The sequence below is a fragment of the Anoplopoma fimbria genome, chromosome 1 (assembly GCF_027596085.1).
Source record: "Anoplopoma fimbria isolate UVic2021 breed Golden Eagle Sablefish chromosome 1, Afim_UVic_2022, whole genome shotgun sequence".
Lineage (NCBI taxonomy): Eukaryota > Metazoa > Chordata > Actinopteri > Perciformes > Anoplopomatidae > Anoplopoma > Anoplopoma fimbria.
Genome location: NC_072449.1, coordinates 29,025,851 through 29,051,876, shown reverse-complemented (window position 1 = coordinate 29,051,876; position 26,026 = coordinate 29,025,851). Strand labels below are relative to the sequence as shown.

At 40.3% G+C, this 26,026-nt stretch overlaps 1 protein-coding gene across 2 annotated transcripts in view; it reads left to right on the top strand.

Moving 5' to 3' along the window:
* The window catches only part of actn4 (actinin, alpha 4), a 61,077-nt gene extending 36,837 nt beyond the window's left edge, over nt 1-24,240 (top strand). The window contains exons 4-22 of one of the 2 annotated variants that reach the window (XM_054602966.1): nt 1,641-1,727; nt 3,336-3,423; nt 5,004-5,082; nt 5,343-5,424; nt 9,111-9,196; nt 11,110-11,202; nt 11,331-11,456; nt 11,638-11,742; nt 11,979-12,126; nt 13,155-13,305; nt 13,873-13,981; nt 15,223-15,363; nt 15,476-15,658; nt 16,587-16,721; nt 17,520-17,699; nt 17,964-18,110; nt 20,046-20,126; nt 22,550-22,708; nt 23,411-24,240. In XM_054602966.1, the coding sequence (XP_054458941.1) occupies nt 1,641-1,727; nt 3,336-3,423; nt 5,004-5,082; nt 5,343-5,424; nt 9,111-9,196; nt 11,110-11,202; nt 11,331-11,456; nt 11,638-11,742; nt 11,979-12,126; nt 13,155-13,305; nt 13,873-13,981; nt 15,223-15,363; nt 15,476-15,658; nt 16,587-16,721; nt 17,520-17,699; nt 17,964-18,110; nt 20,046-20,126; nt 22,550-22,708; nt 23,411-23,569 (2,339 nt within the window). In that variant the 3' untranslated portion in view covers nt 23,570-24,240. Of the gene's footprint in view, nt 1-1,640; nt 1,728-3,335; nt 3,424-5,003; nt 5,083-5,342; nt 5,425-6,355; nt 6,442-9,110; nt 9,197-11,109; nt 11,203-11,330; nt 11,457-11,637; nt 11,743-11,978; nt 12,127-13,154; nt 13,306-13,872; nt 13,982-15,222; nt 15,364-15,475; nt 15,659-16,586; nt 16,722-17,519; nt 17,700-17,963; nt 18,111-20,045; nt 20,127-22,549; nt 22,709-23,410 lie in introns of both variants that reach the window. The other variant, XM_054602958.1, reaches the window with a different exon arrangement.
* Nucleotides 24,241-26,026: the final 1,786 nt, after the last annotated feature.

The following is a 26,026-nucleotide window of genomic DNA, read 5'->3' as shown; positions in this document are numbered from 1 at the left end:
GTTGGTGGTGACGTGATGAGAGAGGAGGACATCCTACAGAAATAGTTTAGACCGACACATTCTGGCTCCCATTTCATCTTCAGGGACTTCAATCTTAAAGGGATACTTCATTCCAAAAATAATAATGTGCATATGAGCTACTCACCCCGTATTACCTTGAATTCTAGAAGAAAACTTTATTTCCTTCCACCACGGGGAATGGAGAATCAAAAAACGAAGAAAAGTCGTCTGTTTACGAACTTTCACACAACTTGTGCTGTATAATCCACGGCTCATTTATCCAGTCGATTTCTCACTACTTTCTAAACACATGAATCTACGGATTCTTCAAGATTCTCAAGGTTACCAGGGTGAATTATTAAATTAATTGACATACAAGCGGTCATTTTGTTGGCAAAGTGTTCCTTTAAACCTTTCTGTGAGACGTTAAAGGACAAAGTTGGGGAGACGCAGTGGAAGAAAAGACAGAACAAAAATAAAAGATTTACCGCAGTAAACATGTGATTTTTATCAGTGTTTTTTTTAAATGCGACATATAGCTTATTCAGCGCAAATAGAAATTAGGGCTGAAAAAATTAACGAAAAAACGAAACTTTTTGTGATATTGACGTTTTCAAAATTCTCCGCTCGAAGAAAACTCTACGGCATGTATATGTAAATAAAGCGCTATGTAGCGTATAATACAACAAAGAGCAGGAGAACAAAATGAAAATGCACTGAGTTCAGAGGAAGAAGCAGCTTATTTTTTATTGTCTTATATTGACTTGAAGACGTGAACATTTTAATGTGAAAGTGCAATAAACCATTTTGTACATAAAATCAATTTATAATAGTGATAAACAATCTTGATCTCTATATTCATCAACAAAAGTCCCAATTATCATTTTGGCCAAAATCTGAGAGTCAAAGGGAGAAGTCAAATTAAACAGGAATAATGATAGAAAGAAAGCGAGGAGGGACAAACAGACAGGTGAGAGTGTGATGGACAAACTGGAAGATGAAAGCAGGACAGCACTGATGGACGGATAGTCTTAAGTCTGACCCACATGACATACAGACTCACTAACACACAAATCACCCTCCTCTTCTGTGTGTGTAGAGTATGTCTGTGTTCATTAACCTACCAAATATCTGCTGATGCTGGCGGGAAAACTGAGATCGTGATATTTGAAAGCACCACACTGTATATATTTTCCATGACTTTAAGGAATTAGTTCATTGTATTAGATGACATTCTAAAGTCTAGACAAAATATTGATTTCACTACGGGCCCGGTTGATCAATATTCTGTTTTCCGATCTACTTCAACCAATCGATTGGTTGAAGTAGATCTCAGTCCACACAAAACATAGACGCGTTAACATTTTTCACTTGAACAGTGGATTGAACAGTTAACTGTATTTTAAATCTACGAGATATGAATTCATTTTATGAAAGAAATGATGAAAGCCTCTCACTTGGAAAAGAAACTGGAAGCTGTGGGACATTGAAGTGCAGCTGTGTGTGGGTGTGTTGGCATTATTAGATGAAATAGAAAGGTTGAGCAAACAGCAGTGACAGACGGTGAATGTAGACAAAACAAAAGAAACGGGGTGATTGATCGAGACAATTTATTCATTTTTATGTATTTCTTTGTGCAGAAATTGTGGACGGAAACGCCAAGATGACCCTGGGAATGATCTGGACCATCATCCTCCGCTTCGCCATCCAGGACATTTCCGTAGAAGGTACAACTTCCAGTGGCTTTCAGTTTGCATAAACACATTCAAAATCTGCAGCAGCAGCAGCTTAAAGGCAGGGTTGGAGATCAAATATATTTTTGAAGAAGATCTCATGTCATCTAGAGGGCAATCAATAAATCAAATGCTCTGACAAAAAAAAGAAAAAGTCCAGCAGTCTTCCTCAAGCTGCTAGCTTCACAGCTGTGAGTGCTAACAACATCAATGTCTGTGGTTTACGTCATGATCATTTTGGAGGCGTGGCTTTGGAGGGAGGCATGAAGGGACAAATCAGTGTTGCAGACTTGACGACTTTCTTGCTAGATTTAGCAACTTTCTTTAGCTAGCTAGTGCTGCTAGCTACTTATAATGGAAAGGAGTTGGAAACTCTGGGCTAGGTTTTTAGGTTGAATCATTTTCAAAACCACTGGTTTCTAAAGATTACCAACCCTAGCTGTGGGAACTACAGTGGAAGTAACAAAGCTAAAGATACACACACGCACAAAGGAGCTTTAAGTTTAAAGAACCATCAGACTGAGATCTTTGCTTCACTCTGATTATTTATTTTCATGACTTCACAACTTGTTTTGCTGGCTCACTTCAAATGAGCTTTTTTCTTATTTCCGATTATTATTTCATTCATTTCTTTAGTTAATATGAAAACTCGTAACATTATTTTGTTTGACAGTGCTGCTTTAGTCAATTTTTCTGCATTTTCTGCAGATTTAGTTTGATTTATGTGGGAGTGACCTCTTGGTGATGTTTCCATGTTGATTGTTTAATTTATCATCAGTACTATTAAATATAAGTCTACTTTCTGTTTAAGTACCTGTTCATTTGGTGCAACTCAAAGGGTTTAATCCTCAATTTAAATTTAAGCAATACTTGGTTATACAATGATAAACTGCTGCATAATTTCCACCAAGTCCCCACTAATGATTATATCCCTTATCAAATTATCTGGCAGTTAGTTTTTCAGTGAATCCATGAACCGTTTAGTCTGTAAAATGTCCGATAAATTCTCGGCCTCCGATCTGACGACTTCAAATGAAACCCAGGACACTGAAAATAGACTGATACAAAACAGCAACAAATCCTCATCCTCCATCACTTTGTGAGGGGAACCGATCGATTAACCGAGCCAAACGCTGCTATGTGTAGAAGGCATTGTTCATTTTGCCTGATGAATTCTGACTGGAGGACCAGTGCTCCTCCCTCAGCTGCGGTGACTCTGCTGGCTAATTTCAAACCGGCTGTGTTGAATTAACTCTGGTGGGTGTGGGCCACCAGAAGGAATATTGAGTCATATTTGTTACTCTCCATATTAGCTGGCTCCTACGTTTCTGATGTTTGTTCTGGGACACGCAGTAAACAACAACATCCCTTACACTTCCAGTCCTCTGATGAGGACGGAAACAGTTTATATTTAGAACACTCATAAAACAGGCACTGCCGTATCTTTCTTTCTGCCGGAGCACTGCTCATAGAGATAAAATAAGACGGTGATTCAATTTGATTAAGAGACATTTACTTCTTTCTAATCCTCCTGTTCTTCTTCTTCTCTCCTGCTGCTCCTCCTCTCTTCCCATCCACTAACTTCTTCTCTCCTCATTGCAGAGACCTCTGCCAAGGAGGGTCTTCTCTTGTGGTGCCAGAGGAAGACCGCTCCCTACAAGAATGTCAATGTGCAGAACTTCCACATCAGGTAACACACACACACACACACACACACACACACACACACACACACACACACACACACACACACACACACACACACACACACACACACACACACTAAGTTTGGACTGATCTCACTCTTTTTAAGGGCGTTTAGTGTTATTTTTGTGTAAAAGATATTGACAGTCAATATTTTAATTAATGAATAGATTAGATTATTATTAGAATACTACTACTTCTACTACTACTACCACCACTACTAATAATTATTGTAATAATAAAAATGGATTAGCTCAATCGTATTTTGATTTTGAGGTTAGATAATCCTTTAAACAAGCTTGTATGTCCTCTGATGGTTCTCTTAAGAGGGGTGACAGGGTCATAGAAGGTTGGGTCACTTTTTTAATACCACAATACAACAAATCATAAAAGACTGTCTATCCATGATGGACCGGCCCCCTCTTTAATGGTCTGGGAGCAGTTTATTTTAAGTGATCAAGGCCTCATCCTCTAAGAGTTTGCAGTCATAATTACAAAAAATTAATAAATCAATTAAATAAACCAAATTTCAGAATAATCAAACATTAATCTGTACTGACACCGCTGTCTTGTTCTTTGGCTCCCTGACGGGGCCCCTGTTTTTTGCTTTGCTGCCAGTGGACAAAGCAGCCCTGATATGCAGCTCATGACTTTGATATTATGGTTATAGTTAATTAATAATAATAATAATAATAATAATAATTAATAGTAGCTCTGGTGGTGGCTGTAAATAAAAGATCAGTATAAGTATTAGTGAACTACACACAGACATAAATATAACTCATCAACACATACAGACCCTCCCACTTGTCCTGGAGCAGCATGTAGTGGTATATCAGTGAATGTGTTTGGGGATTTGTGTGCATGTATCAATAGACACACCAAAAGCTACACAGTTAATGTTGTATGAAGGCTCAGTGGCGTCTAAATATAATACTCCTGCAATGATCTCCTATAAATGTGTGGAAAGGTCGCCCCCTGTTGGAGAAACTAACATGTTTCACTGCTCTGAAGGAGTCAGGAGCCACTTGCACTATTAAGTCAGAGAAATGTGGTGTGCATATGTTAGTACATTTAAGAAATAATAGAATATGTGAAGAAGCTGTATAAGGCACACACAAAGTACAAAAAATGTTTTTTATTATCAAGCTTTACTGAAGACCAAGCAAGACCAGGTCTAAGCCTGAAAAAGTTATTGAAAAATACATAAATCCAGAACGTTTTGGAAAAATCATGGCAATGTGCTTCACAAATGCATGTATTATAAAGTACATGTGGTTCAGCTCCGATTTATTTAGGTTAAACAATATAAACTTTGAAACGGGCGGATCAGTTATGCCTATAGATGTTTACATTGTTCTCTATGTGGGCTAATGTCGGAGCACAAACTTTATTCTTCATGTGCAGAACGTTCATCCTAGTCGGCCAGTTGGCTGTAGTCTTCACGGTGCGTTCAAGTGCAACCTTTTCAGCCAAGACACCGCTGGTAGTTCTCTGGTGCTGGTTTAGGCGTGTCACATGTTACCCCCTTGGCTTCACTCTCTGCTCCTCTGTTCTCTCCAACAGCTGGAAGGACGGTCTCGCCTTCAACGCTCTGATCCACAGACACAGACCAGATCTCATCGATTACGACAGCCTCAGAAAGGTAGACCGCCTCACACACACACACACACACACACACACACACACACACACACACACACACACATACACACACACATACACATACACCACAACACAACACACAACACCACTGCTGGACATCAACCCTGAACCCAGTCCAGACCCATTTGTTGTAAAGTCTTTGCATAGTGTGACGCAAACTAGTAAAGTTTTAATTTCCAGTAAACAAAAACTGGAAAAGCTGAAATTTGTTGTCTTCTGACGCTGTGATTGGTTCTCTAGGATGACCCAGTGACCAATCTGAACAACGCCTTCGAGGTGGCTGAGAAGCACCTGGACATCCCCAAGATGTTGGACGCAGAAGGTAGGTTCTGACGTTGCCTCGGAAACGGCTGTGAATGATGGTCCTGCTGTGTGTGTGTTTGTGTGCATGTGTGTACTGTAATCCACTCTACTGTATGTAAACTGTTTTCAATGAGTGGCTGTGTTTACAACAAGGTGACTGTGATGCAAGTGGGCGGTAGTCTGTAATTTTACAACCCCTTTATTATTACATTTGAAAAGTGCTTATAACAGTTTTCAGCTGTGACTTAAAAATGTGTGCAATTTTAAACAGGAGCAGCTTCCTGTTTCAGTGTCGATTGTTTCATAATAATGCAGCTTATAACCAGCTGATCCTATTCTTTCTTAAAACTATTTCAAATGTAAACAAAACATTTGGTGTCTGAATGATACAGTTTTTATCTCTATTAAAATATTTATTATTTAAGGAAAGAATAACATAACAGCTGATTCATAACTTTTCAACAAATTTGAAAACCTAGATAAACTGATGTGTTAAAGAGTAAATTAGAGCTGCAACGATTAATCAATTAATTGATTCACTGTCAAATATTAATTTAGTTGCTATTTTGATATTTGCTTTTTATTATTATTGCTCACTTCCGTTACAGTCACAGTGTTGATGATCTCCAAATGTAATGCTAGGGTCTGTCATCGTCAGGATGGATGGAGCCTCCATCCCTTCCCCTCCTCCTCTGTCTCCACTCATTCTTTGGAATGTAAAAAAATATATATGTTTCTCTGAAGAACTTTATTCTTGTTATTCTAAAATATCCCAGTTCACGGCTACAGCAGCTTGTTAAGTGTGTATGTGTGTATAATAAGCGAATGCATGTCCTTACATGTATGTCCTGTGTTGCGTATAATCACGTGTCCTCTGTCTTGCCTGTATATATATATATGTGTGTGTGTGTGTGTGTGTCTTCATAACCACGGTCTCCCCCCACTTGTAGATATTGTGAACACTGCTCGTCCAGATGAGAAAGCCATAATGACTTATGTGTCCAGTTTCTACCATGCCTTCTCTGGAGCACAGAAGGTACCCCTATAACCCCCTGACCTTGACCCCTAAACTCCGCCCTCCTCGTTACTAACAAGGTGCTGCTTCCTGTCCAGCATGGTCTCAGTCTCTCGGCAGCGCCGCTAAGCCTCTGAGCATCGACAAGGACACTGGATTTGTTCAGGGACACAAACACAAACAAACTCAAACAGTGTGAATGTAACTGTGGTGGTGAAAGCAGTAAATGTTCTGTCTTCTTCAGGATTTCTCCAGTAATCTTTTATGATTTCATAGAATTATATCAGACTTTTTTACGCAGTCACAGGAGATGAAGGACAACTCATTTATTTCAGAAGTAGTTCTAGCTGATGAACGTTAACATTCAATTTTTAAATCAAATGATTAAAATGCTGCTGAGCCTTTCTTTTTCCTGCACGTCTATTTATTGTGTTTAAAGCTGGTTTTCTTGCACAGTTGCAGATAAAGATCAGGCTATACTAATATCATTAGTATTATACTATTTATAAAATAAGATTCCAGTGGTGTCTGCATAGGATTGTTTCCGACTCGTGTGATCCAAACATTCCAATAGCTCCGGAGAGTTGTATAGTGCAAAGGTCATCATTGATGCATAGAAAGATGTGATCATTCCCAAAATTCGCAAACCTGTTGTTATTAAACATAATATTCTGCTTCAATTCATATTTGTTGGCTTGTGGCCTCAAAAATATTTGCGGTCAAAAAACAGTTTGCTCTCCTGCTTGCTTCACAAAAAGGATCACGCACCTGTATTACCGTAGAGGTCTAGCAGCAGTCTAAAAGTATACAATCTAACAGCACCATAAATTACATTTATACAGTCTAACAGGATCATATTTAGTGCTTCGTAAAACTCACTTTAGGTCAAGCGTAAACCTTTGCTGAGATATCAAAGCATTTCATGATTGAGTTTTGAAGGTTTTGATCCCAGAATTGCAAACGCTGACACTTACAATTTTCTCATATCATGTAAAATAATTGTTAAAATGTAAAACCTTTGATGCTTTCAGTAGCATCAAAGGTATCTTTTTTTTTAGCCATTTCATTTTATTATTTCGTCTCCTGTCACTACCTTCCCATCTCTCGTTTTGTCACGTTCACCATGTCCTCTTATTTTGCCTCCCTTCTCCTCACCCCTCGCCTCACCCTCCCTCTAGGCCTCTGACAGGAAGCAAGTTGATGCGTCTCTCGTGTTGCTCCCCTTCCTTTAATTAAATTTCTGGCTCATTCAGAACTTGTTTGTGAGCCTCTTCGGTCCCAGGAGACGGCCGTGTGCGTGTGAACTTGTTCCATGTGCAGCTGATTCTCCTTCTTGAATTATTTACACAAAGTCAGGCTCTACAGAGAGAGTTTGTGTTTGTAGCAGCTTTTGGCGATTAGAAACAAACTCCTAAATCTTCAGACTTACTGCTTTTGTCAGCATTGTACTTTATTTTCCAACATCACACAAATGCATGTAATCCTCTTCATGCAAAGCTTTTCATCAACATCTGTTGTTTGTTCACTTGGACATTTGGAAAAGATAACTATTACACTCTAGAATTGTGTCACTGTCATTTGTTAGGCATAAAAAACACAATGTTGAAACTTAAAATAATTTTCTTCTTGATTAATGTTTAACTGTTTTTACAAATGAGGAATCAGCTGAATCAAATCAAATCAAATCTGCAGATTTAGAAGATATCTAAACTTCAAACCTAGAGCTGGATCTAATGATTGTATTCATTTTTGATTATTCAGTTAAGTATTGAAGGATGCCCAAGTTTTTTTTTCCCCAAATGAGCTTTTTAAAGCCCAACATATAAGGCCTTTACACACCGTGGGGCGTGACGAACTAACCACACTCAAAATGCGAAATACTATGAATAATATATAGTTGGGCTTTTATTGTGAAAGGTAAAAACAGAAGTAATGGATCTGGTATGTGCTGCCTTTGTTGAAAACAGTAAAAACAAAAAGGTTAAAAAGAGTAAACAAAAGTGTGTCTTCATGTTTAGGGAAGGGAGAATTAGAGTAGGTGTTCCAAAAATACGGCGCAACTCAACCTTTTCCGCTTGAAATTATTTGTCCATGCCTTTATTAGCGGTGCAATAGCTTGAAAAATCAACCTTGTTCCGAAAAAGAAGTGCGCTTTTTTGCCGCGTAATACTCACCTTCTGTGTGAAAGTACTCATGACAAAAACATTGAATTAATGTGCGCTTTAATTGCACGACAAAAATATATATTTTTTGCTTGATAAGTGAACATATCCTTCACACCTCCTTCACACTTTGATGATCTGCTTTGAGTAAATTCGCCCCAAAGGCAGAATTAAAGAGCTTCATTTAGCAGTCGATGTGTGTGTTTGTGTCCCGTCCTCGAACATGTCACTCCAGTGTCCTTGAGCTCACTTCAAGAGGACACAGGTCCTCCCCCTGACATCCCTCCTCCTGCCGTCATGTGTGGGGTGGTGGTGGTGGCGGTGATGGTAATAGGCGGAACCTGAAGCTGTGGACCTAAAGAGGGATCTCTTCCCAACCTTCGCTCTCACATCCTGCAGGGAGCGAGGACCATGTAGCTTTGGGTAGCTTTGGCTTCACACTCTGTCTGTCTGTCTCTCTCTCTCTCTCTCTGTTCACTTTCCTTCGCCAACCTCTCTCTGTCCCGCTGGGTGCTGGGTGATGCGTAGACATCGTGGGTACGCTGAGGCCGGATGAGAAGGCCATAATGACCTATGTGTCCTGCTTCTATCACGCCTTCTCTGGCGCGCAGAAGGTGAGCTTTTCACGCTTTTCAGACTCACATTAACACTTCAGTGCAGCAACATGGTTTCCATGAGTAAAGATATGAGGTTTTTTTATTATTCCAGACAGTGAAAACACAGGGGGCAGTTTTCTGTGGGGATGTAGGTGATGTCAGTGTCACAAAATGGGTAAAATCACAGGAATATAGTGCATTTATTAGGTGGAGATGATCTATATCACCCCTCATTGGAAATCCGATTGCTCTCTTAAACCCAGAGAAAAGTCAGGAAATATCAACAGAGGAGCATTATGGGAACTCTGACAACAACAACAACAACAACAAATGCTTTCTGGTGCTTCCGTTTCGGTTTTTCTGGACATCGACTGTGTTTCCCTCAAAGAGGATTTACCTTATGGTCTGGATTTCAATTCCCAAACTCATTAGTACTGTGATCATCTGAGTCTACACTGAGATTATGAATCTCAGCTGGTCAACTGAAGACATACTATTAGACCTGTTCCGATACAAGTATCAGAAATGCTTCACATACAGCTAAAGATGCCTGATTGGGTATATTATATGAAATCATCATCATCATCGTATCATTTAACAACTCATTTAGGCTTCACATCATTTAGGCTTCCCGATCCGTACATGACCGATCTAATGCACCTGTGGTTAAAACACTCGTGCACCCCATTTTTTCCCCTGACAACGCAATATTATGAACAGCCAATTTGTGTTAAAACCAGAAAGAGGAGAGCTAGTTAACGTTAGCTGTTAGCAGTCGGTTGGCAGCACAGTCCTGCTCGGCTTAATAACGGCCAACAGCTAACAGAGGTCGCACAGTTTCATTATGATGCGTTCAAGATCTATTCAGTAAAAAATAAGTATTTGGCAAAGGTGAATTATAACGCTTTCACAATGTGATATGAAATAAGATATTAGGGAAAAAATGGTATCTGAACATTTTTATAAATCAAAAGTATTTTGTATCCGATTAATCGATGATTTAATCGATGATATAATCCATAGAACGCTCAATGACTAAAATAAATACAAGCTGCAGCTCTAATTTCTTTCAGAATAAATGTACGTACAGTAATGTCCATCCTTTCTGTGCAGAACAATAAAACATGAACGATCATTGTACTGATGTGGTTTTGGTAAATGCAGACCAGTTTGGGTTTATTTCTTCGGGAAACGCTGGTCGATGTCCTCCAGTTTCTTTTCAGCTATTAATACTTCTCAACCCCAAATGTTTGTTTCATTGTGTGATATTATTTGTTATATATATGGAATATACTATCTTAGAATTAGAAGAAGATATTTAATCTTAAACATGTCTTATCCATGTAGGAGCAAATATAAAGTTTGTCGTACAGAATATTTTAGCTTTAATCCACATCTCAAAGTACTGTGTGTTTGTTTTATTCCAGTGGTACAGTAGTGTAATGTCCTAGGCAGACCTACCGATGTGGACTACAGCGCTCCATGAACCTGTAACTAGCTGTATGGACTGACTCCTGAGTTGTGACGGGAGACGCATGGAGCTTTAAAAACACAAAGATTGATTTTTTTTTTTGTGTGTGGCACATTTAACTAACCATCAACAGCTGGAGCATGTTTTTATTAGTCCCTTTTCATTAGACTTACATTTGTTTATGAGTTTATGTGCACTTTTCTTTAGCAACGCGTGCCGTTGTGATTAGATTTATTCCTATTCACTGCCTGTGTGTGGAGTGTAATCACAAATTAGGAAAGTAACAGTTCTGAGTTATTATAACAATAGTAATATAAGCCCAGCTTGAGGTAGTTACAAAGAGCTGGAGACGCTTGTTTTGTTTGTTTAGTGACTTTTAATGTGCATCTACTATAAGTGGCGCCAATGTCAGGGTTTTCTCCAATCACTGCTCCCCACTCACCACTCTGTTTCCCGATAGGCCGAGACAGCCGCCAATCGCATCTGCAAAGTGCTGGCTGTCAACCAGGAGAACGAGCAAATGATGGAGGACTACGAGAAGCTGGCCAGCGAGGTGAAGAAGAAAACCCTCTTCCTCTCGGATCCTCGACATTCCGACTTAACATTTCACATACACCGTCACACTCTCCTGAAAGAACTTTGACCACTGTCTTCTGACCCGTCTTCCTCTCTGCCTCCCAGCTGCTGGAGTGGATCCGTCGCACCATCCCCTGGCTGGAGAACCGGACCCAGGAGAAGACGGTGAACGACATGCAGGCCAAGCAGGAGGACTTCAGAGACTACCGCTGCGTCCACAAACCACCCAAGGTATGGAGTAACTTCTGCAGCGCTTTCTGTTCACACAAATATGTGAGAATAGTTTTTAGATTTAACTGTTACCAGGTCACTTAGAGCTAGTTGAAGAATCTCTGTGCCGACAACGTATTCAGTTCTTTTATTTCCCCTCCTGCATAATGTGTCCTAACGCTGCGATGCCTTCTGTCTTCAGGTCCAAGAGAAATGCCAGCTGGAGATCAGCTTCAACACTCTGCAGACTAAACTGAGACTCAGCAACAGACCTGCCTTCATGCCATCAGAAGGGCGCATGGTGTCTGTATGTATGCAGTGACTGTTCATGTCACACATTTGTTTTAAAAAGGAGTCCAATTCTTAAGACATTAGAAGTTAATCTGTTACAGGCTGCAGGAAATACACTCTTAATACAAACTAATTTCATTTCATTAAAAAGGATAAAGTTCAACTTATTCTACTAATTGTGAACTAGAGAGTCAAATGAAACAGGCGCCACGCTGTACTCTTATATCAGTAACTCCTACCGTCTGGTCTCAGGATATCAATGGAGCGTGGCACACTCTGGAGGGAGCGGAGAAGGGCTACGAGGAGTGGATCCTCAGCGAGATCCGGCGTCTGGAGAGACTGGAGCACTTGGCCGAGAAGTTCCACCAGAAGGCCGCCATCCACGAATCCTGGACCGACGGTACGTGGAAGGTTTAATCACACACACACACACACACACACACACACACACACACACACACACACACACACACACACACACACACACACACACACACACACACACGTCCACACTGGGTTGAATCGCCTATCTGGGATCAAATTTGATCCTCTTCTCTTTTTTATTTTCTAACATTTTTCAGTTTGAAGATGTTACATCCCTCTTAAATCTTTTGTTTGCTCTTGGTCCAACTGCACTTTTTGTTAAAGGTTGAATTAATAAGTCCCATAAATAATGGCACAACACATCTTTTTTCAAACAGTCTTCATTTTGAAGAAAGCAGATGGTGCAGGACAGCACAAATTAGTTTTTTTTAAGTGTATTGTGTATTTTAGCTTCTCTGCAGCAGCGTTCGTTATCCTAAGGAAATTATGGGTAAATATGTTTGTCAATTACCTTTTTTCCCACGACTGGGATTTTTTTTTACATTAATGAGAAAAAATGAGGTGACAAAATATTATAGTTTATTTTTCAATGCATGAAAATGTTTAATATAATGTGATGACTACAACAGGCTTCATTGACTAAAACTCAAATGAAATATTTAGTTTTCTTTGACTAAAATACAACTTAAATGCCCAGTCTTTTAGAAAACAAGAACAGAAACAGGATGAGGTAGACTAAATATTCTAAAATACAACATGAATATTTGACATGGTGCTAAAGCTGCATTCACACTGCAGGAGACAAGTGACCCGGATGTGATTTATTTTTGTGCATAAATGATTTTTCTTTCTTTTGAATTTTTGTCATATCAGATTTTATGTGACATTATCCACACACACACACACACACACACACACACACACACACACACACACACACACACACACACACACACACACACACACACTCTCTCTGTGCTCTAAGGCTTGCCAAGTGAATGTAGCCTGAGACTAAATTCTAAAATTGGCTGATGAAATGAATGCTAGCAGTGTTTTAGGCTGACTTTGAGGTAAAGTGGATTAATGAATTTCATGTGTATGCAGGTAAGGAGGCCATGCTGACCCAGAAAGACTACGAGACCTCTACCCTTTCAGAGGTCAAGGCGTTGCTACGGAAACACGAAGCCTTTGAGAGCGACCTGGCAGCCCATCAGGACAGAGTGGAGCAGATCGCCGCCATCGCACAGGAACTCAAGTGAGGAAATAAAAAAACATCTGTGGACCCGACGGGTCACAGTGTAAAAACAATAAAGGACAACGTACATGAGTTTATGGTCTCAATCGCAGGTTTGAAGTCTTCTTCAATACATCATGATGTTAATTTGGTAAATTATGGTCTGTATAGAGTAAAAAGGAACTAAACCACGGTCACATGACTTCAAGTCATCACCACTAATCCTAAGGCAGACCAGTTGGCGTGATGACCTTTAGTAGTATCATGTAGACACTTGATTGCACCCGACTTTTTAAGACACTTAAAATGTTCAAAATTACTAGTGGGGTATTTACTGAAATTTTGTATTGTAGAACAAAACGTAAAATCTCTTAAGCATGTGTTAAACAGACCTTATTTCAGGCATCTAACCAGAAACCCATTGACTTTTAGACAAGGGTATCAGAAGTGCCAAAAAACGACAAATATCGGGGTTTTATGACTCATTTCTGCAGCATTAACTACTATTCTACAGAACTGGATCATTTATTATTCAGTGTTTAAGTGAAGTAAAGTGAGGGCTCTAAACTCTCCTCTGTGTGTTTCTAGCGAGCTGGACTACTACGACTCTGCCAGCGTCAACGCTCGCTGTCAGAAGATCTGCGACCAGTGGGACACCCTGGGAGCCTTCACCCAGAGCCGCAAAGAGTCACTGGAGGTAACACTCGCACATCTGTCTGTTATGTGTGTACATTCACGGTACATGTCAGTTAGCTGGCTAATGCAATTTAAAAAATCCACTTGCAAAACAAAATTCAATAAACGGGTGCATAATGGGCCAGAGTAACTTATAACTTATTGTGTTATCTGCCAGCATTGATCTTTCATCACTGCATTGAGATCTTACCAAAGACAAAAAAGCCAAGGGACGGTTTTACCGCAGAAGTTGTCAGAAATATGCGCGCACATGTTTCCCCAGTCATCCAGACGAGTTAGCACCCTGTAAATGTTGACTTAAAACTGTTTCCAGCATCATAATGTCCCGTTGTTCCATGTTTGGCCAGTTCTACAAAATTCCGACATGATCACAAAAGGTGTTTCAGTTGAACTAGTGACCGTGTTAACTGGTGGCTTTTAGCCAAAAGTGTCTGTGGTTGCTTGAGTAATGGTTGTGTAGATAATATTCACAGGAGAGTCTGGATTTTATATTTATTGAAGGCTTCTACGAGGACAACTTTATGTTGTTAGTTTTCGACAGCTGCCATCACTACGAGCGACCACGAGGCATTCAGCTGAGAGTCACCACAGTCACAACACCGGCAGCAACTCTGGCTAAAAGACATCCTATTCAAAACATCAAGCCTCTGAGTCTCTGTCAGGGTGTTTGATGTTCTCTACATGAACACAGATAATGAAGTAATTCCTCGCTGGTTGGGCGTTACACTCTACGTATTTCAAACAAATACATGTATATATGTGTGGCCACTTGATAATGTATCCTACACACTGACTTACAGCACACAGATCTGGAAAGTCAAGTTGTTTTTGGTTGCATTGGGCTATCTTTGGTGGTTAATGCCGTCACATAGCTGTAGCAGTGCGCACACGTACGTCATCGTTGTTTACAAAATGTAAAATGTTCTTTAGAGCTTTATGAAATTGATTACGCCTCATAATTTGAAACCATTTATTTTATAGGTGTTTTTAAGTTTGTATAAAATATAAATTACAAACATTTTACATTTGTTTTTGTTAAAAATGAATCAGTAGAAAAAAACATCTTCCTATTTCCCAAAGTAAGGTATAAAAAAAGTGTTATGTGATCCGTCACTAACGCCTAGTGAAGTACTTACTCTGTCCTTGAACAGCTGTATTAATATCCACACGTTTAAATTCTCATCATTAATTCACAAAAGTTTATTTTTAAATCCCCTCCTCTGGCCGATTTCTTGCCAACAGAGGACAGAGAAGCAGCTTGAGTCGATAGACGAGCTCTACCTGGAGTACGCCAAGAGAGCAGCGCCCTTCAACAACTGGATGGAGGGAGCGATGGAGGACCTGCAGGACATGTTCATCGTCCACAATATTGAGGAGATCCAGGTAACCAGTCCAGACAGATGCAACACACAGAGGTGTACACTTTATCTGGCAGAAGATAGATTTATATAACAGATTTAATAAATGTGTTTGTTTTTTTAATCTCCTCCTTCAGGGTCTCATCACAGCCCACGAGCAGTTCAAGTCCACCCTGGCGGAGGCCAACAAGGAGCGGGAGGCCATCCAGGCCATCCAGGCCGAGGTGCAGAAGATCGCCCAGAGCAACGGCATCAAGCTGAGCGGAGCCAACCCCTACACCACCATCACACCCCAGAGCATCGACAGCAAGTGGGAAAAGGTAGGCTTGCAGCCAGTGCCTTGTATAGGGGGTCGTACGGTCAGGAGAGAGACCTGGGGAAAGTTATGGGATTTAATTTTATGGAATTTAATTTCGAGCCCTGGAGAAGTTTTGGAAAAATATATAAACCAAGAAAGATTTAGGAAAAGTCATCACAAATTATTTAGATTGATGCAATGATGACGTCTTTCTGTTGGCAAAAAAGAAAGTTGGCATCCCATAACATATGTATGTGTTGGAAAAAAAGCCATAGTATTTTATGAGACGAGTCTGAAAACTTTAGTTGCAACGGCTCTCAATAACAGACTTTTATTTTAAATTTATTGTGGTAAGTTTTTACATGGATTTTCAGTCGATTTTTTTCACGTATACAGAGACGTTTTAGAGAATATTGCCATGAAAAAATTGCCTCAAAGTCTTTTTAAAGTGCTTGACACTTAACTTAAAAGTTAGTATGAACCCTTTTTCTAATGATCAGAATGAGTGTTTTATTCTTACACATAACTCTGTTTTGTTAGCCTCAGGAGTTTATGTGTACTTGATACATTAGAAATTCTAAAGAGTGACGAACACCAGACACACCACTCTGTTGTTTATCATCTCTGTCTCCTACCACTTCTTGCAGTGGTTGTTATTATTAGCTTTAGGGAGATAAACTCAAGCCATTAAAGAAGCCAACATATGATGCAGGTCCATATTTTTTTGTTGTCATGCATACCAGAACCATAAGCTGTACCTTGTCCAATATTTATTTAGAGATGATCAGTTGAATTGCGTGTAGCAGCATTTGCTCTCTGGAGGCCCAATAAATCAAAGACGTTCTCCAGCTGCTGCTTTGTGCTTGTGTGTGAGAAGGTGCCGCTCGAGATGCTTACTGTTACAGCTGTGAATCTTTCTAATGTGTGTGTGTGTGTGTGTGTGTTTGCAGGCGATGGACATGGTACCGCTGCGTGACACCGCCCTGCAGGACGAGCTCAACAAGCAGAACTCCAACGACACCCTGAGAGCCAAGTTCGCCACTCAGGCCAACACGGTCGGCGCCTACATCCAGGCCAAAATGGAGGTAATAGATCCCGCCCACGCGGTCCAGTCTGAACTGACCGCTGCGCCGCGTGCGAATCGCTTCCTCTCTGCACAGCTGTGCGCAGTTTGTCACTTTCTGGCCAACATTGTGCAACAGTGAGCTCATAGAGCAAGAGTCAAGTCAAGTCTTTGGTTTTTTGACATGGTTGATAGCTGTTTTTTGGGATTGGGCCTTTATGATGCTTTAACATGCTTCATTCACAACCGTACCGTTCATGACATTTCAACTTTACATACTTTATTTTAAAGCATCCTATGCTGCCTATTTAGAGTTTTTTTTAAACTGAGCTGATGCAACAAAAGCTACACTGCTAATAAATCTGTCTGCTCATTGGAAGTCTGTTCAGGGAAATAATCTTAGAATCAATCTGTATAAAAAGGTCACATGTGCACATCAGCGTGGGTATTTTACCTGATTAACAGGTCAAAAGCTGTTAAAACTGCAGACCTTGTATCCAACTCTGTGTCAGTTCATTAAGTCTGTTAAAAAGTGTGACAGCGATCCACAGTAATAAACCCAGAGTCGTACTGTACAAGATGGATCGTGCACACAGTCCCTACCATTATTCATTAAGATACATAAGAAGTGGACGTCACCCATTGGTTTGTGGACTGCCGTTATGAAGTCTGTCGACGTAGCCATATTGGAATAAGGCCGCCACCATGTTGTTTTTTCCACAACCGATGAACAGAACTAACTATATTTGGAATGCGGAGGAGTGACGTTGTGACGCCGTATTGGATTTTTGTAGAACACTGTGTGTGTCTGTGTCCGCAGGAAATCGGCAGGATATCCATCGAGATGAACGGCACCCTGGAGGACCAGCTGACCAGCCTGAAGGAGTACCAGAAGACCATCATGTCGTACATGCCCGAAATCAACACGCTGGAGGGGTACCACCAGCTCATCCAGGAGGCCCTCATCTTCGACAACCAGTACACCTCCTACACGATGGAGGTAACACACACACACACACACACACACACACACACACACACACACACACACACACACACACACACACACACACACACACACACACACACACGTATAATCCTCATGAATGAATCTGGTCAATCATCACAGTCTTGCTCTTAACTGGTGTTTTTTTTTAAGTTACTACTAAAGCGCATAAAAGTTTTTCTAAAATGTCTAAATGTAACATGATCTCCCCTCCCCGTCTCCCTTTGCTTCCTCCCTTTTGTGTCCTCTCTGCTGCAGCACCTCCGCGTGGGCTGGGAGCAGCTGCTGACCACCATCGCCAGAACCATCAACGAGGTGGAGAACCAGATCCTGACTCGCGACGCCAAGGGCATCAGCCAGGAGCAGCTCTACGAGTACCGCGCGTCCTTCAACCACTTCGACAAGGTCAGGGGGCCGAGCTCCGGGGCCACAGCACATTATACATTTATACATATCACTCTTGTTTGGTAGTTTTTATACTCAATATATCACAAAGTTACAAGAGGACATCAGTCCCCGGGTTGAGAGCTGAGAGTAATTTTAATTGTCTTTGCTTGTATTGTTTTAATTAGGGTTTATCTAAAGAGCAGCCAGGCTTTTTAAAATATGATGACAGTCAGATCAGTGAAACAAAAATACTTCCTTTTTTATGACTTATTATTATTATTATTATTACTACACTACTAAGAAAATCTTCTTTTTTTTAGCTTTGCTTTTTTTTAAGCTTTAAAAACCTTTAAAATGACATCTTAAAACATGCATACAGAGCAGTAAACATTGATTATTATATATTTTTGGTAATATCACTTTGTTATTAGTAGTAGTAGTTTTTTTGTGAGGATTTAGCCCATATTCTAAATGAATGTACAACATGACTGAATGAATGTTCTGACCTTTACAACGGGGATGAGAGAGGAGCCAGGCACGTGAGTATTTATCCAGATGTTTAGCACATGTTGGGGAGAGGTTGTGTTCAGGTGCTGGCAGAGCAGAGAGGAGAGTGTATCAGTGTGTACAGGTGCTGTTTGGTGACCGGCTCTTATTTTAGCTGAGAGGGCAAAGAGTGAGGGAGTCATGGTCCAGACAAGACTGTAATGTGTTGGTCAAAGGGACAGTTTGGTGTTTTGAAGTGGGGTTGTATGAGGTACTGATCCACAGTCAGTGTATTACTCTCAGTAGATGGCCCCCAGTTTGGGAAAACAGACTGCTGTGGAAGGGGGGCAGCAGCAAAATGTATTTTAGACACCTGAAAAATCCATATCAGTTTGTGTACGCTATATACCATCAAACAGCCTTTACCTACAGGGAACCAAAGCCGCTGTCGTTGCTTTATTTAAAGCCACCAGACTCCATGTACAAAAAACGCAATTTCACCTTGTAGAACGCTGCAGTTGCTGGACTACGGCTGCCTCGATCGGGTAGTTAGTTTGTTTTTCTTGTGTGACTTATGGAGTCTGAAATAACCAATCTTTGGTATATATCACAGCAAGGCAAAGCCGTGAAGATATTCTAAATATAGCGTACACTAAATGTGATATAGAGTTTTTTTAGGTGTCTGAAATACGTCCACGGCAGGACCTTACTTTGCTCCTGTGCTGGTACTCCTGTCTGTTTCTCCAAACTCCATCTATACAATCCCTACTTTAAAAACATCTGAACTATCCCTTTTAGGTCAATGAAAATAGGATGAATAAAGTACATTTTAGATGTAAATCTGTTGTAGGATGTGCAGGAACATTGATTTCGTCTTCACCCTGATGGTGGTTCAGAACATGTTAATTGTAGTTTAGTATGAAGACAGGCTTTCTTCAGGACCGGTTCTTCGTTGGATGTAAAATGCACAACGAGTCGACAACCTTCTGTGTCTCCACCACCATTCACCGTCTCGCACCACTATGTGTGTTTGTGTGTGTGTGTGTCACTTTGTGTGTCACTGATTCACGCTGCTGTCCGACACCCATCACATCAAACCAGTGTTTCTGGGCACATGACACATCTTGCGTTCTTTACAGCGCGAGACTAGAACCTTTTGAATGTCTCCACACAGAACGCAAGCAAAGTCATTACCATGTTTTCATCTTTAAATGGCGACATTTGTGATGTTTATGTGAACACATTTCATGATGTGTCTGTCCTCACGGGTCCATCATGGTGATTGTGTGTGTGTTGACATTGTCTAAACATCCGTGAATGTCTTTGTCTGTCCCCCTCCATCCTCCATGTCCTCATCTTCCTCCTTGCATGCTGTTTGGATCTCACGCTCGCCATCCAACCACCCATCCCCGTGTTGCGATTTGACGTGGCGCTCGTGTCGTTGGCTGTTTTGTTGGCCGATCTCAGGACCACAGCGGGACGCTGATGGCCGAGGAGTTCAAGGCCTGTTTGATCAGTCTGGGCTACGATGTGGAGAACAACAAGCAGGTAGGAGCCGTCCGCTGAGAGTCGGTGTTTGTCGGCGCTCTGAGCAGGAGAGCAGAGATCACTGCCAGTCAATCAAACATATAAGTAACAAATCATTCTAACACTAATCAGGATTATTAGCACTGTTTTTACAACCAATTCTCCTGATTCTGAGTTAAACATACAGAGATCCTGGCTAATCCCTTTGAGATTTTAAAATCTCAAATCCAAGAGGATCCTGGCCAAGATGGCATTGTAAAACAAATTCACAAAAGCATCACACAAAACACAAATAATAGACACTTAAGAACTTTTAAAATATCCCCCTCAAAACTGCATGCATGTCTCTGAATTCACCTTGAACACAGCCTTGAAATGCAAACAAAATAATGACAGTGAAATCTGTTTTAAAACATTTTAAAAGATTATAATCCCTCACACTAAAAACAAAAACATCTGGATTATAGATACAATTGGATAAATCATTTTCAGATTAAAAAAAAGAACAACACCAAAAGGATATTTTTTATCTATATTAATTGACACTTTATACCTCATTTTGTTGTTTAATGAAACAAACTGGTCTGTGATCAGCTGGCTCTCCTGCTTGAGGCCCCTGATGAGCTCTCTAGGGTTCAGTCCATCAGCATGGAGGGCAAAGAGACCATGTGGCGTCCCTGTTTGTCCACCGGGGGTCCCTGTTGCTATGTGCCGCTTCAGCTCGGAAACCAGGCTCCCTCTCTCTCTCTGAACAGACCCCTCCCCTCTGTCTGTCTGTCTGGTTTTACTTTTGCTGTTAACTGTTTGTGCATTTTTTATCTTTCTTTCGCCCCCCCCCACAACATTTCTCTACAACATTTTGAACATCTCTATTTCTGTCCATCACTCCTTCCATTTCTTTCATCCTGTCACTCCTCCTCCTCTCTGCCACTCTTATCTCTCTGACTCCCCCCTTATCACCCCCCTCCCCGGCCTTCGCTGTGCCGTGTGGCGGCCCACAGAAGCGATCGGGACAGATGGTCTCGGAGGACTTCAGGGCTCTACTCATTTCTACAGGATACAGCCTGGTACTGCTGCTGCTGCTGCTGACATGATGCTCTCACAGGGTGTCTGCAGGTCCAACGACATCCCCATTCAACCAAAGTGTGGCAAATTCAAAAACCTTAAATTACTTTACTGACTGTCTCCCATCATGCTAATTTTCCAGTGGGAATTTGACCCATTCATGAGTAGGGCTGGATCTTTATCTGGTAGAGTAACAGCCAAAATGTTTACTTATTCTTCAATCACATATTTTATAGACTAATGCGTAGCTCTTTGATGCCAGCTTTATGTTAAAGGAATACTTTACCCCCAACATGACCATTTGTATATGGATTATTTACCGTGTGTTACCTTGAGTTCTTGAAGAAAGCTCTTTTTCTCGCACCTCTCCACGGTGAACGAAGAATCAAAAAAAGATCTTGAGGAATTGAAGTAAGCGGGCACCAAAACGATATCAAAACATCAGTTTTACAAACTATCACACAACTCGTGCAGTAAAATCTGTTTCTCATTTATCCAGTTGTCTACTCAATGCCAAACTTAAAACACTTATCTGTAGAGCGCCTGTGCAAGCATGTGATCTTCATTTGTGCCGAAGTTTTCTTTAAGAATTCAAGGTCACAAGGGGTTAGTAGTTGAATTAAAAAAATAAAATAATTGGGGGGTGAGTATTCTTTTCAAGGAAAAAAAAATTCTATTTGACGCATTTGAGAAGTTTGGCTTTATTGGATTAAATAGAAAAAAGGGTTTTGTAGAAAAGGTTTTGTATATTCCTCAAAGTAAAATAAAATTAAAACTTATTTTCTTTATTTAACGAAGACAATATTGGTTTTAAAGATATTTCAAAACCAACCCAGTCCTATTCATGTTTTTATTTTTTATCATCACACATATATATTTACAATTTGTTTAATTTTGAAGTATATTTTGGTACAATATCTTAAATCTGATTTGACACCTGCAGACACCCTGCTCTCTCTCTTTCCCTCCCCGATCCTCTCTCTGTTTCTTAGTTGGTCACCTCTGTGTTGCTTTTCTACCTGCTACCCCTCTGCGCTACTCTGTGGCTACTGACTGACGGAAAATATGTCATTTTTCATAGAGACCGTCATAATTCTAAATCCCTGTTTGTCCTGCCGTCCTCCTGTCTGTGTTTCCCATAGGTATTAACCAGTGACCATGTATTGTATGTATATGCATGTGTGAAAAGTGTGAAATACAAAATATCAGGACCTTGATCACAACTTTTACAATCTATAGTATATTTCCTGGAAGGTCCTGATGTTTTAACACCCTTAGAGCTCTGTATGTCCCGTTCTATCTCTGTCTCTGTGTGTGTGTGTGTGTCTGAGTACTAAGTGCTGTCTACTGGGTTAACCCGTTGCTGTTTGGGTCGCCAGGGAGACAGCGAGTTTGCTCGCATCATGGGCATAGTGGACCCCAACGGCAGCGGCGCCGTGACCTTCCAGGCCTTCATTGACTTCATGTCCCGGGAAACAACCGATACGGACACCGCAGACCAGGTCATCGCCTCCTTCAAGATCCTGGCCGCTGATAAGGTGAGTGTGTGTTTTATCATGCAGATAATGTTATTTTGTATTATGTTCACATTCTTTAATAATTCTGTATGATGTTATCTTATTGGATTATTATTTAAAATAAAACGCATTGAATTAATTCAGACATAAAGCTCACACTACAGGGAACAAATACAATTCTTGTTTTTGATTCGCCAAAAAAACAGACTTTCAACTTTTTGTTTTACCTTTCTTTTGAAACAGCAGTAAATTGAACGCCGTTAAATGACACGTGCAAATACCTTTGACTCTTAAAGTAATCAACTTGGGGGGAAAATGGAAAACCTTTGTGAAATTGCAATAAATTGGAGTCTTTTGACTTTACTTGAGCTCTCATATACTCTTAATAGTTTAATCTGCAACAATTGATCAAATTTTATTATTGTTAATTTTATTGTTGTGCAGTAAAGGGATTGCAGAACAAAAGAAACAATGTTATTATTAATTTATTTCATTTTTTTATCATGCAGTTAAGTGATTGCAGAGCATTAAATAAAATTGTATTATTATTATTTTAATTTTATTATTGTGCAGTAAAGGGAATCCAGAACAATAGATCAAATTTGATCATTATTTTTTATTTTATTTTGTATTTTTTTATCAAGCAGTTAAGTGTAGATGTAAGTGGACAAGATGTCAATTCTGGACATCACTCACTGTCCCCTTCCTCTTCGTTTCCATCAGACCTTCATCACTGCCGAGGAGCTGAGGAGGGAGCTCCCCCCCGACCAGGCAGAGTACTGCATCGCCCGCATGGCGCCCTACACGGGGGCTGACGCCGTCCCCGGAGCCCTGGACTACATGTCCTTCTCCACCGCCCTGTACGGAGAGAGCGACCTGTAGAGGAGGCAAGAGGAGGAGGAGGAGGAGGAGAAAGAGGGCTGAACAGAGAAGGAGGAGGAGGAGGGAAGTAGAAAGTAATTCTGTGCAGAGCGGAAGATGCCCAGGAATCGAGCGTCTGGAACGAGTTGGAGTGGTGGTTGTGAGGTGCCCCTGTGTGTGCCGGTTTAGAAATCGTCAGAATAATTTTTTTGTTTTAAGAACGCTGATACTTGTTGATTGAACTGTAGTTAGGTTTGGCCTCCAAAAACAGAGGGTGATCAATTTGTCGTAAAAAGGTTCACATGGACGGGCATGTCCGGGGGCAGCTGTGGGACGTGGGGGACAGTTGCTCTGCGGGGTCCTTTAGCTTCACCCTCTCTGCCTTTTGTGGGATCAAACCAGGGGGGGGATGGGGCACGAGCTAATCTGATACTTATGCTAATTGTTTTGTTTATTTTATTATCATTTCTTTCTTCTTGCCAGGCGGGGGTGTGTGGCGGGTCTAGATCCTAGAGAGATATATGCTGCGGGGAGTTGACCAACCAGAAATAAAAAATATAAAAAAAGACATATTTACCCATATTTCCCATGTTGCTGGATAAGGTGACCTGTCTAACCTCAGCTCTTTTTTTCCTCCTCCTGTCTTTGTTTAATTCTTTTTTTTTTTTGTTTGTTTACTTCTTGGGAGCAGGTGGGTGGGGTTTGGGTGGGGATGGTGGGTGGGGGGGGAGCAGAGTGACATTTATTATTATTAAAAAAAAAAAACAATACATGAAAATAAATGACAAAAACACAAGCAATTAAAAAAAGCAAACAACCAATAACAGCGACACAGAGATCAGTTTCACCAGTGGATAGGTTTGAGCTTCCAGAAGTCTTTTCTTCAGGGTTTTTTTTTTTCTTTTCGCAATGGAAAAAGTTGGTCACCTGAATTTAAGGCTTGTGTACCCAAAGGCCTTCTCCTGTATAAATCCCATGACGGACAAACAACCATAGTTATCCACAAATATTTGCTTCTGTGAAACTATTCTCCTGGGGTGGGCTTCAGGTGCTTATTTAAATACAAAAGACTATACATTTATATGATAGGTAGGATTGTAGTAGGCAAAGTTAGACCAGTTTTATATACCAGAAATCACACACACACACATGTAGAAATATACACACACACGTCATGGATGCATCTGATTGGCTGATTCAAGGTTTCTTTGCACTTCCTAGAATTTTTTAGAGTTGCCATAGTGCCGCGCTGTGGAGGAATAAAATGGAACAGTGAAAGAAATCAAATGAAATGTGCCTATTGGAGGCCACAGCTCTCTCTCTCTCTCTCTCTCTCTCTCTCTCTCCCACGTCCTCCCCCTCTTTCTTACATCCCGTCATTTGTCTCTGAAGAAAAGGGAAAGAAAATGTACTGCAAGGAAGTAGGAAAGGGGAAAGATTAGGGTGGGGTGGGGGGGGTCTTTATGTAAACATTCCATTATGTGCAAATGAAAAAAATATTTAAAAAAAGGAAATTATGTAAAAAAAAAAAAAACAATAAAAAAAAAACTATGCAATCATAATGTGTTCAATATCTGAGTTCTAGGAGAAGTTGTGGGCATCAATCTGGCCCTTTTCTGAGAAAGTTCCCTGTCTAACTGAAACAGGTTAACGACATCTGTCCAGTGTTTGTTACAGGCTGTGGAGGGGGAGAGGAGGGGAGACAGACGGGGAAGAACTGCGGAGAAAAGACTCGGACCAAAAGCTTGTTTCTATTATTTGTTTTGTTCTTCTTTCTCTTTTGTTTCCCCTGCGAAGTTGGAGAGAAAATGAACTCTGGAATTGTGATTATTTTTTTTTTCATTTTTTTTGTACTCTTTAATATCAAACCTTATCTGCTGTACTGGAAACTGCAACGCCTTCTGTCTCTAATGATAAGTGAGTTTCACAAAAGCACACATAAAAAAAGTTTCCTTACAAAATACCCCCGCTTGTCTCCATGTCTTTTTTTTGTGTGTCTGGTGTCTGTCTGTCCGTGTTAAACTTGAGATTATTATTATTATTATATTCCTTTATTGATCCCCATGGGGGAAATTCAAGTGTTGCAGCAGCTCAACTACACAGACAATAAATACACATACTATACAACTACACAGACAATAAATACACATACTATACAACTACACAGACAATAAATACACATACTATACAACTACACAGACAATAAATACACATACTATACAACTACACAGACAATAAATACACATACTATACAACTACACAGACAATAAATACACATACTATACAACTACACAGACAATAAATACACATACTATACAACTACACAGACAATAAATACACATACTATACAACTAAATACACAGACAATAAATACACATACTATACAACTACACAGACAATAAATACACATACTATACAACTACACAGACAATAAATACACATACTATACAACTACACAGACAATAAATACACATACTA